At 42.0% G+C, this 12,007-nt stretch overlaps 1 protein-coding gene across 1 annotated transcript in view; it reads left to right on the forward strand.

Moving 5' to 3' along the window:
* FLT3 (fms related receptor tyrosine kinase 3) overlaps nt 1–9,172 on the forward strand; it is an 83,536-nt gene extending 74,364 nt beyond the window's left edge. Inside the window, exons 20-24 of the mRNA XM_082435552.1 lie at nt 369–491; nt 2,328–2,439; nt 2,760–2,859; nt 3,320–3,425; nt 9,024–9,172. Coding sequence (XP_082291678.1) covers nt 369–491; nt 2,328–2,439; nt 2,760–2,859; nt 3,320–3,425; nt 9,024–9,146 — 564 coding nt within the window. The 3' untranslated portion in view covers nt 9,147–9,172. The remainder of the gene's footprint in view (nt 1–368; nt 492–2,327; nt 2,440–2,759; nt 2,860–3,319; nt 3,426–9,023) is intronic.
* Nucleotides 9,173–12,007: the final 2,835 nt, after the last annotated feature.

Genomic DNA, 12,007 nt, shown 5'->3' on the forward strand with positions numbered 1-12,007 from the left:
TTTCCCATCAGAAAAGACATTGTCTCCACCCCCCAGAGAAGAGTGCTCTGAAAACCCCTTTAGAGGCCCTGCTGCTGTGTCTCTTATTTATAGCAAGATAGGCACCTTGCTAGGGTTGACCTGCTTTCTCAGAACCCGGCCCCTTTGGCCACTGGGAATGTTCCCTAAGCAGCACCAACGGCTGAAGAATTGTTCACGCACTTAGTTACACATCGTGATGATTGCTCAGGGCCCAGTAAAGATAAGACACCTGGAGGAACTACAGTTCCGTCATCTGTAACTCCTACTGAACTTGAAACGAGAAGAAAGATTGTACTCTGTGATAATATACATCATGGTAAATAACACTCCCAGTTTGTTCCTTCTAGTGTGTTCACAGAGACCTGGCAGCCAGGAATGTCCTTGTGACCCACGGGAAAATGGTGAAGATCGGTGATTTTGGACTGGCTCGGGACATTATGAGTGATTCCAACTACGTGATCAGAGGCAATGTGAGGCCGCTGCTTCTCATGTAGTTTTATCCTGTTATTTTGTGTTTTTGTCATCACTAATCTAAACATCTGCACTCACTGTAGTGCATTTGTGATTTACGTTAACCTCAGAAAACTTCCTCCCAGCAGTTTGCTTTCTTATGCTTCCAAGGTTTTTCTGCAGCTTCACGGAAATATTCCACCTGTAATAAAAGTTGAGCAAAATAGCATCACACCTATCAATTAGGGGCCTTTGAGTGCAATCCACACTTTTTAAAAAAATCTCATTACTTAAAACTTATTTCAGTTCCTTAAGCCATAAAGTGACTATTGAGTTATGCTTTCAATTATGGGAATAGGTAATCGTTACAAGACAGCATTCTAAAAATACAACATGTAAATTAAATATTAAATATACATTTTAAAAAGGCACAGTATTTAAGTCAAATGTGAGTTAATGAATATTTGCCATTCTCTTACTGTTACACAGGGAGACCTAAAACATCACTGAATCTACTTGTTAAAAAAACCTAAGGATACACGTGTCACTTATAAGAGAACTACTAAAAATACTAGATGATAAAATTGTGTATAGTTGAAAGAGTATGGTTTTTAAGAATTACAATGCCTGGATTTAAGCCCCTGTTCTTCTTTTTGGCTGTTCATTTTTGTGATTTCTCTCTGCTTTATTGCCCCTACTTGTGAAGTAATAATAATAACAAATGCTGGTATTGTGCTTACCATGTGCTAAGTGCTATTCTGAGTGCTTTACGTGTATTGACTCATCTGGTCCTCAAAGTACCCGTTTGTGGTTGAGGAAACTGAGGCACAGAAAAGTCACTTGCTCATGATTACACAGCACATGGGTTAGAACATGAATGGTCTGAGCCCCACGTCTGTGCACGAGCATGATGGTACAGTGTTTCCCATGAGGAGTATTCACTTACCTCATAGCGTTTATGGGAATAAACCAACCACACTCCGTTGTCCAGTACATGTTGCAAATCACACTAAACTGTGCTCCCACTAGAATCAAACACACAGCTGATTTTGGATCTACGCTTCCCTCATTGTAGCTGCAGTCTTAAATAGGATGAACTAATGGCTATGAAGTTTCTACCCTACTAGCTGGTGGTTTCTTAAGCAGGAAAGGGAATTCCATTTGGAACCACAATTAATCCCTTTAATTAATCAAATTAACCAGACTAGCCTGCTTGATTCTCCCAGCTCATCCTTTTGAATAGGATTTAAAACAGGGTATCTTTCTTGAGCTTTGATTTTACTTGGCAGATTAAATGCGCACCGTTAAGGGCTCTCAATCCCTGAAAAACAAAATACTACAAAATGCTCAGCCCCAGGAACCTCTCCGTCCCTGTGTCTTGATTCTAGCCTGAGGCTGTACTAATTCAAAACTCCCCTTTCATGCTGAGAATTACTAAAGCCACAGAAACCCGCCTGCTGTCATTTCTGGAAGCAATGACGTATGCTCCCCCCATCACATTCTTGTGGATGGCATTTCCACTAAAATTCTTCCAAGAAATGCCTTAACAAAATACTCCACTTACCTCTGGGGAAGTGCCTGGCTACTTAGCAGGAAGCCAGTGTCTACTGTGAAACTTACCAATGCCAAGTGCAAGCTTGAGTTTTAAAGAAATAAAGTTTGTTTGTTTAAGGCTACTATGTTACAATATTAATTTAAAAGTGAAAAAAAGGCCACTTGAGGAATATGATTTTCTCAAGGAAGCATTAAGTGTGGCCTTAGGGAGAGAATAAAAGTGATCACCTAGCTAACAAGAAAAAGAAGGAATGCTTGTACGTGGAAAATCCACCATTGATCTCTGCTTGGATTTTACACAGGCCCGTCTGCCTGTGAAGTGGATGGCTCCTGAAAGCTTGTTTGAGGGGATCTACACAATTAAGAGCGATGTCTGGTCATACGGAATATTACTCTGGGAAATATTCTCGCTTGGTAAGACTTGCGGTTCCCTGAGCCCTGGGCTTCTGCATTCTGCCCCCTCTGCGCTCCTCCCCCACTCCTAAGTCAAAGGGTGGAAGAAATGCCATGACCCAGAGCCTGCCTAGTCTTACTTCTGTTGCAGCCTGAGCCCCTTTATTTTTACGTGCTGGTGTCCGTTGGTCTGTCCTGCCTGCCAGAACGTGGCTTCTCCTGCCCAGCACCACACAGAGCTGGCCCAGGGAGCCACAACCCATCGTGTTTGCCAGTTGAGTAAAAAATAATAAACACCTGAAGGGTGAGTGGATGGTTATATGCCCTCTTGTTTCTCGCAGGTGTCAATCCTTACCCCGGGATTCCAGCTGATGCTAAATTCTACAAACTCATCCAGAGTGGATTTAAAATGGATCAGCCATTTTACGCCACGGAAGAAATGTAAGTTTAAGTCAGACCGTCAAGTGGCTGAAATCAGAAATTTACAGCCTGTCTAGTTCCAAACCCATGAAAAAAAAGAAGTAAAACTCTTTAGTATGAAGTTCCCATGATTCCCCTTAAGAAAAGGAAAGAAAAGCAAAGAAAGGAAAAGGAAAGGAAAGAAAACTCTTCCTTTTGGTTTCAGGGATTTCTGAACATAACTGAACGTTTTCTGGGTTTCAGTTCCTTTACTTGAGGGACCCTTCTCCTGAATTCTGGTCCACACCGTATTTGTCAAAATGCATCATCTAATTTGTCCTTTCTCATATGAGTTCAGAATCTAGGCTAGTACTTGCCTCTGGACAAACATGCCATAAACAAGTATCTCCACAGCAGTAAATGGTGCTTCGTTGAATGGAAAGTGACCCATTTTGCTTCATTCAGATTTCCTGTCTTGCTCCTTCTTCTGTTGTCTTTACAGATACTTTATAATGCAATCCTGCTGGGCTTTTGACTCAAGGAAACGGCCATCCTTTCCTAACCTGACTTCATTTTTAGGATGTCAGCTGGCAGATGCGGAAGAAGCGGTAGGTGGCAGCACAACATCTTATAAAGTCTCGTTAGGAAGGAAAGAAGTCTGTAACTCAGAACACTCATTGCTGATTTCCTAAGTGCCAAAGGTACCAAGTTGCCTTCCTCATCACAACTGGTCTAGGTTGCTCTTTATAAGTTGTATGGGGTCAAACTCATAATCCTAAACTCAAAGCAAAGGGCCACCCATCCTTCATCAATATAATTAGATTAAGAAAAGCATTCAGAAAAGTAAAGCTGCTCTTGTCCTGGAAAAAAAAAAAAAAAAGTTGTATGGGGTTAGATATACTAACGGATAAGTTTTTAGGGGGAAAGAAAAAAAGAAAAACTTTTCCTGAAGATTTTAGCCAATTGATTAAGAAATTAAATGCTTTTAAGTGACCAGTGCAGAGGACCAAACAAATAAATAAAACGTAATCCCTGACCTCCAGAAGCCACTGACTTTACCTAATTCAGCATGAAGGTTTTGTGTGGAATAATCATACAACTCAATCATGTAATAGAGTGGAAAGAGCATTGACCTGGAGTCCTGAGAGCTTAATAACAGCACTGGGCCTTAGTTTTCTTACCTGTAAAATGGGTTGCTAAGCCAGATGAGCTTTGGGCACTGGGAATTACTTTGCTGACTCTCACCCTTAACAGTACCACCTGATGTAGTTAGAGGAGCCATCCGCTAGACCAAGTGAACAAAGGAACCTGGAACTCCCAATACCTTGGTTCAAATCTTGGCTCCATTGTTTGCTTCTGATATGAGTTAATTAAGTCACTTAATCTTTGGGGGAGCGGGGGGGGGGTCTCAGTTTCCTTATCTGAAATATGGGATTAACAAATCTTTGTGGATTTGTAAGGAGTAAATAAGGTGATGTATGTGAAAAGACTTAGCACATGGGGAACACTTAGCAGGTGATAAATGTTAGTTAAATATGAACTGAGTCTTTAAATGGATTGTCCGTCCTCTTTTTCTACATTCTGAGGAGTCCATTTTCAATTCTGTAGTCTTTCCAGAGACCTGTGTGGATGGTATGTGTCTTCTCCTCCTGTTATGATTTTTTTTTTTAAATCACATATGGAAATTCAGTATTGTCAGGGAATTAGGACAAAAAGGAGAGATGGAAAGCCCCCAGCGGACTCACAGGCTACAGAGCAGATGACTTGTAGACAGTTAAGGACACTGTAAAATAAACCAAAAGCAGAGTTTTATAGAAAAACAAGTAATGAGTAATTTTTACCTGTTGGGCAGTGGCTCCACGGCGGTGTTATTTGAGCTGAGCTGTGAAGACTGAGTAGATTTTGGCTGCTCACTGGGGGGTGGGGGTTAGCAAGATGCTGCAGGCTGGGTGAGTAATATAAATAAAGGTTCAGCGCTGAGAAAGTAGAATGGAAAATAATGGGTTGTAACAAAAGTATAGGGTGAGTGGGGGCATGTGGAAGAAAACAAGACTGCAGAGCTGGTGTGACCGGCATGGAGGGTCCACGGCTGCTGAGGTGCCCTTGGCTTTGTTCAGGACGACCTTGATCTGGCCAGAGTTCCCCTTTCACATCCCCACACCCCCAGGACGTCCCAACCCGCTTCCCTCTGTTCGAGGGGTCTCAGAGGTATCAGGGATGGCTGAACTGCAAGATGCCCGCGGATAAGGATTCAGCTGAGGGCATCTGTGCTCCAGGACCATCCTCCACGTTTTCCCCGGTCTCCTCCGCTCCGTGCCCCTCGCGATGGAAGGTTCTTTTCCCTCCCACCATCAAAGGCGCTGAGAGCAAGCTGAAGCACCTTTAGCTACGTTAGAGGATGGGACCCCCGGGGTGAGATGGGCACCCCAGGAGGAGCCCCTTACTCCTGCAGGTGCTGTGGGCTCAGTCCAGAAGCCTGGGAAGCAGACACTGGGTTTCGGTCCCCACTTGCCGCTTGGCTGGTCACCTGTGAGGCAGGCACGTCCCGCACAGCGATGCCAGGCAGCTCCACCCACAGTGGGCAGGCCCCTGCCCATCCGCCTCTTCTCTTCACATCTCCTAACATGTCATGTCCAGTCTCTCGGGTGGGAAAACAGGCCAGCATGCCTGGCGCAATCTTTCCTTGCACCTGCGTGAATGGTTTTTGTAGAATCTCTGTCTCGGCTTCATCACAGACCAGGAAGGAAGATGGCTCTTGGAGAACAAGTGAGATGGGGAGGGAAACACATCTAGAAATTGCAGGTTAACACCTTAGATCTAACCCAACCCTGATGGTATGGAGTGAGAGCAGGGAGGTCATTGAATAACGTGCTAAGGCATTATTCAGACACTGATGAACCAATGAGATTTTTAGAATGGACAGACATGCTTCAATATCTGTCTTTTATAAAGACCCAGATCACTATGTATGGTGACGGATGTTAAGTAGATTCTTGGGGTGATTCTTTTGCAATATATACAAATGTGAATCACTGTAATGTACACTTGAAACTAATTTCAAGTGTAACAACATGTCGATTATACCTCGATAATAAAAAAAGAGCCTGATCAAATAGTTTCCCCTCTCCAAATTCTCCCCTAACTTCCGATTTCAGGTTCCTTCTTCTGAATCCCCTAACACTTTGTCTATCCCTCTACATGAAACTCAAGTCATGCTGTGTGATAGTTTTGCTTTGTGGGTCTGTCTGCCTCATCACTAGACTTGATCCATGAGGGCAAGGATGATGTGCTCTCATCTTTACATCACCTGATGTCAACCCCTAGTCTGGAGACAGTAACTGGCTATTAAATAAATGAATGAATGTCAACATGAGAGTAGGTTAGTGACCACATCTGTTTTGTTCGCCATGGTATACGCAGCTGTAGCATCATGCTTAGTTCTCTCAGCTGTAAAATGTGTTGCTAAGCTACATGATCTTAGGGGGTACTAAGCATATATTTCTGGATGGAGGGAAGGAAAGGACGCATAAAAGTACATTTAGGAAAACAAAGGTAAAAGAGCGAAAGTAAGGACACCAGTTAGGGTAGTTCCCTGGTGGTCCAGTGGTCAGGACTCGGCACTTTCACTGCCAGGGCCTGGGTTCCACCCCTGGTTGGGGAACTGGGATCCTGCGTGCCTCGGCAACAGCAACAGAAAAAAAGAAGGACACCGGTTAGGAGGTGACTGCAGCCGGAGAGGTGAGCAGACAGGGAGTGAAGGGACAATGCAGTGGCAGTGGGATGAGGGAGGGACAGGCATGCCTTCTGCTTCCAGAAAGGCGCCTGAACTCATGCCATCTCTCTTCTCCTATCAGCCCCTATAAATTATGGGAAATATATACATTTTAAAGATAGAACTGGGGCTTCCCTGGTGGCGCAGTGGTTAAGAATCTGCCTGCCAATGCAGGGGACACGGGGTCAAGCCCTGGTCTGGGAAGATCCCACATGCTGCGGAGCAACTAAGCCTGTGCGCTACAACTACTGAGCCTACGCTCTAGAGCTCGCAAGCCACAACTACTGAGCCCGCGAGCCACAACTACTGAGCCTGCGAGCCACAACTACTGAAGCCCGCATGCCCTAGAGCTCGTGCTCTGCAACAAGAGAAGCCACAACAATGAGAAGCCCGCGCACCGCAGTGAAGAGTAGCCCCTGCTCGCCACAATTAGAGAAAGCCCGCACGCAGCAACAAAGACCCAACACAGCCAAGAATAAATAAATTTATTAAATAAAAAAAAAAGATAGAACTGAGGCCATAATGGCCTCTGAAAGCAAGAAGGAGATCTTTGTGGACCAGAAATTATGGAAAATCCCTGAGGCAATGAAAGCAGTTAAGACGGAAGAGGGAAAACCCAAAACAGAGGCTTCTTTGAAAAAACAAGGCAAAGTGCTTTCCTAAAAGGGTGGGAAGAGGTATAGATTCTACAGGAGCTCTGCGGTGGGAGCAACCACACTGTTAAATAAACACAAGAATAAAATGGGTGTTAAATATGTAAGTATAACCACTGGTGAAGGAGAAATATAATAGATAATCTCAGATTCAGCAGAGAAGAGAAAAGGGACCCTAGAAAACATGATCAATCTAACAAAATGGAAAAGAGAGAAAAAGAATTCATGACAGTAGAAAAGACAAAATGGCGAGGATTAGTAAGCTCATTTAAGAAAGAGAATTTCGGGCTTCCCTGGTGGCACAGTGGTTAAGAATCTGCCCGCCAATGCGGGGTACACGGGTTCAAGCCCTGGTCCGGGAAGATCCCACATGCCGCGGAGCAACTAAGCCCGTGCGCCACAACTACTGAGCCTGCGCTCTAGAGCCCGTGAGCCACAGCTACTGAGCCCACGTGCCACAACTACTGAAGCCCACGTGCCTAGAGCCCGTGCTCCGCAACAAGAGAAGCCGCCGCAATGAGAAGCCCGCACACCGCAAGGAAGAGTATCCCCCGCTCGCAACAACTAGAGAAAGCCCGCGCACAGCAACAAAGACCCAACGCAGCCAAAAATAAATAAATAAAATTAAAAAAAAAAAAAAAAAAAGAATTTCAAAAGTGGGTCTGAACCATCTTCCACATCTCGGGCCCTGGAGCCCTGGTAAGGCTCTGGATAAGAGTGTTCCCGGACCCAGAAGATAGGAGTAGGAATAAGTAAACCTTTCTGCAGGGTAGGCTGCTGATGTGACTCACAATTCAAAAGTGCGTCCTCTCTGGTCCAGCAATTCCACTTCCCTCATTTATCCCAAAGACAGACAAGGTCATGTGTGCACTTTTCCGTTTATGTGATACAACCAATCCATCAAAAGTTTAACTATGGTACATCAGTACTGTGGAACCCCAGGTTGCCGTTAAAAAGATGAGACGTGCCCATGTGTAGTAAATAGTGAAAAGATGTAACACATGTAACATATGAGCAACATATTTGTAATTCAAAACAAGGTTCTACAACAGAACCTACAGTCCGAGCCTCCCGACACAAAATTGTGTGTGAACAGCAAGCTAGCTATAATGGTGACTTTAGCTTTTTTTTTTTATATATCTTTCTATATTGCTTAGTTTATCTATATGAATGTGCATTAACTCTATAATGAAACAAAAAAGTAGAGCTGTTTTCATTTTGGACAAAAATTTTTAAAGTCACTAAACTCCCAAGTGAAAACCCAAGAAATCAATTCTCTGTATTTACTGCATAAAGAACAGATCTTTTGGGGGGCCTTTTTCTGAGTTTTTTAAAACTTATTTTATTGAAGTATAGTTGATTTACAATGTTGGGTATATTTCTGCTGTATAGCAAAGTGAGTCAGGTATACATATCTATACATTCTTTTCCATTATGGTTTATCACAGGATATGGAATATAGTTCCCTGTGCTATACAGTAGGGCCTTGTTGTTTATGCATTCTGTATATAAATGGCCTTTCTCTTTTATGGTTTTTCTGCATGGCCTCAGGATTTCTAGATTGAGATTTTACATCTAAAAGAAGAAACAATAATGAAATAAAATATTTGACTATGACTTGATTTCTCCATTAATAAAAGGATGAAGTTTGCTTTGTCAATTAATATGTAGAATATCCTCTAAGATCTATGCATAATAAAAGTAACAATTGCCATGTAGGCATGTGACACGTAAGTCTTCATCAGATGGTAATCAGTGTCCTGTCTCTTTCCCACATGCAGATGTATCAGAACATGGATGGCCGTGTTTTGGAACGTCCTTCTGTTTACCAAAACAGGCGACCTTACAGCAGAGAGGTGGACTCAGGGCTACCCTCTCCACGGGCTCACGTTGAAGATTCCTAGAGAAACAATTTAGTCCTTAAGGACATCATCCCCCCCGCCTACCTTAAACAGGCTGTAGATTACCAAAACAAGATTAATTTCATCACTAAATGAAAATATATTCTCAACTGCTGCTTTGCTGGACTTTTCTCTAGAAGCTCTCTGTATTTACTCTTGTTTCCAAAGGGACTTTTGTAAAATCCAGTCATTCTTTGCACAAGGCAAGAAGAGCTGATAATTAACTTTATCGGAGCATCTACCTACATCCACAGGCCTTCCCAGGCTGGCTTGAGTGAAAACTGTGTACCTGAAGTATAGTATATTCTTGTAAATACATAAGACAAAAGCATTTTGCTAAGGAGAAGCTAATATGATTTTTTAAATCTATGTTTTAAAATAATATGTAACTTTTTCAGCTATTTAGTGATATATTTTATGAATGGAAATAAAATTTCTACTATAGAAATGTTCGTTATTGAATTGTTTACATGGTAGATTTAGGGTGAGACTTAACTGGAGTCATGAACCTACTGAAACCATGTCAGATGTTTTGTTTGTGCCTGTGTGTTTTTTTCCTATGGTGATGGCTAATTCCTTTGTCATATTTTTGAAAGGCTCCATGACTCCTGCCCCAGACTGTGTGAAGAACAGCCGGTGTTCATGAGCTTTACAAAAAAGGTGTCATACACTGTGTAGACTTCCAGAGCCTACTTTCTTTAAAAAAAAAAAAAAAAAAAAAACCTACATTATGCTAAGATTCACTCATGATATTACACGGAACTATGAATATACAATTACTACTATTTATTCATTTTTCACATGGTATTTGAAGTTTTAAGGGTTGGGTAGTATAATGGGTTCACAGGTGTTCCTCACTGTATTATTATTATTTTTAAATTAATTAATTTATTTATTTTTTGGCCGTGCTGTGAGGCATGCGGGATCTTAGTTCCCCGACCAGGGATCGAACCCGTGCCCCCTGTATTGGAAGCGTGGCGTCTTAACCACTGGACCACCAGGAAAGTCCCCCTCATGGTATTATACTTAATAACAATTTTTGTATGTACCAAATATGATATTTAAAAGGCGATATTTTCTTAGGAGGGATGGCATTTATTTTATTTTTAAAATGTATTTTATTGAAGTATAGTTGATATACAATGTTGTGTTAATTTCTGCTGTACAGCAAAGTGATTCAGTTATACATATATATATACTCTTTTTCATATTCTTTTCTATTATGGTTTATCACAGGATATTGAATATAGTTCCCTGTGCTATACAGTAGGACCTTATTGTTTATCCATTCTCTACATAATGGTTTGCATCTGCTAATCCCAAACTCCCAATCCAAGGAAGGATGGCATTTAAAATCCTCTTAGAGGAGCAGGTAGGGAGGGAAGGATTGGGTGTTTGGGATTAGCAGATGCAAACTATTATGTAGAGAATGGATAAACAATAAGGTCCTACTGTATAGCACAGGGAACTATATTCAATATCCTGTGATAAACCATAATAGAAAAGAATATGAAAAAGAGTATATATATATATATACACATGCATGTATAACTGAGTCACTTTGCTGTACAGTAGAAACTGGAACAGCATTGTAAATCAACTGCACTTCAATAAAATTTAAAAAATAAAAAAATAAAAACCTCCTAAGGGAAAATTAAACTAGACCCTTTTAAACCCAGCTCTTACCACAGGTTTAGTTTGGGTCAAGTTGTGTCCCTGACATAACGACACATTTGAAAAAGGTGTCAGAACACAACTTACAAGCTCCGATCTTAGAGAAGCGTTGCTGCTACCACCTGGACAGCCCCTGCCGCCGAGCCCTTGTAGGAATCTTGCCAGTAGGTGGCGCCCTGGGACTACTGTTTTCATTACCGCAGCCAGGCTCCAGGACTCCAGCCTGTCTCTGGACAGACAAATTGTAAGAAGCAGAATTAAAGAAAAGGCCAATCAGTTGATTAGAAGGAAAAATAACCCTCTATGCAGACAACGTCAATTCATTTATTCGCCAACCGTGGGAATGATGGTGCATTTTATGTGCATTATTTACACATTCCCGACCGTGATGGAGCAGCCTGGGGTCAGATTCTTTCCGAGGACCTGGTATTTACCACTCTATTCTACACCGTGCATTCATCTGCGCAGGGAATGCGCTTTTGAGCTTCTTCTTGGAGCACCTTCTCTGCTTAATGTTATCTGAGCCTGGACTGGCTTCCTATACTGAAAACAAAGACTGTTTCCTAGAGATTCCCAGAATTAAGAAAAACACCCTGAGGGGCTGGCCTGCAGCAGGGAGATACCCGCGTGACCTCTTATCACAGCTGCAGCCCTTCTTCTCCCATCACCGCCGCTTGTGTTCCTTCCTGATCGTGCTTCTCCTCAGCTCTACATGAAGGACCTTCTCAGTAACAGATTTGTCTGCGCTCACCTGCCAGGCCCACTATCGTTTTTGTCAAAAATAAACGATGTATCAGAATTCACATTTGCTACTGTCTGTGCCACAATCACCATCAGCAACAGAAAAAAAAGGAGGGGCTCTTATCCCCTAAAAAAACACATCTTTTTAGCTCCAGGAGACCCAACGTGTATTAAATTTCAAATTATCTTAAAGAGGCAGAAAAGTCTTTGATGATTTTTTTTTGCACTAAAATATACATAATATAAAATTTACCACCTTAGCCACCTTTTAAATTGAGGTATAGTTGATTTACAATGTGTTAGTTTCGGGTGTACAGCAAAGTGATTCAGTTGCATATATATGTATATATACTCTTTAAAAAAATTTTTTTATATTAGGATATAGTTGATTAACAATGTTGTGTTAGTTTCAGGTGTACAGCAAAGTGATTCGGTCAGTTATATATATG

The sequence above is a fragment of the Balaenoptera physalus genome, assembly GCF_965194825.1.
Source record: "Balaenoptera physalus genome assembly, chromosome: 18".
NCBI lineage: Eukaryota > Metazoa > Chordata > Mammalia > Artiodactyla > Balaenopteridae > Balaenoptera > Balaenoptera physalus.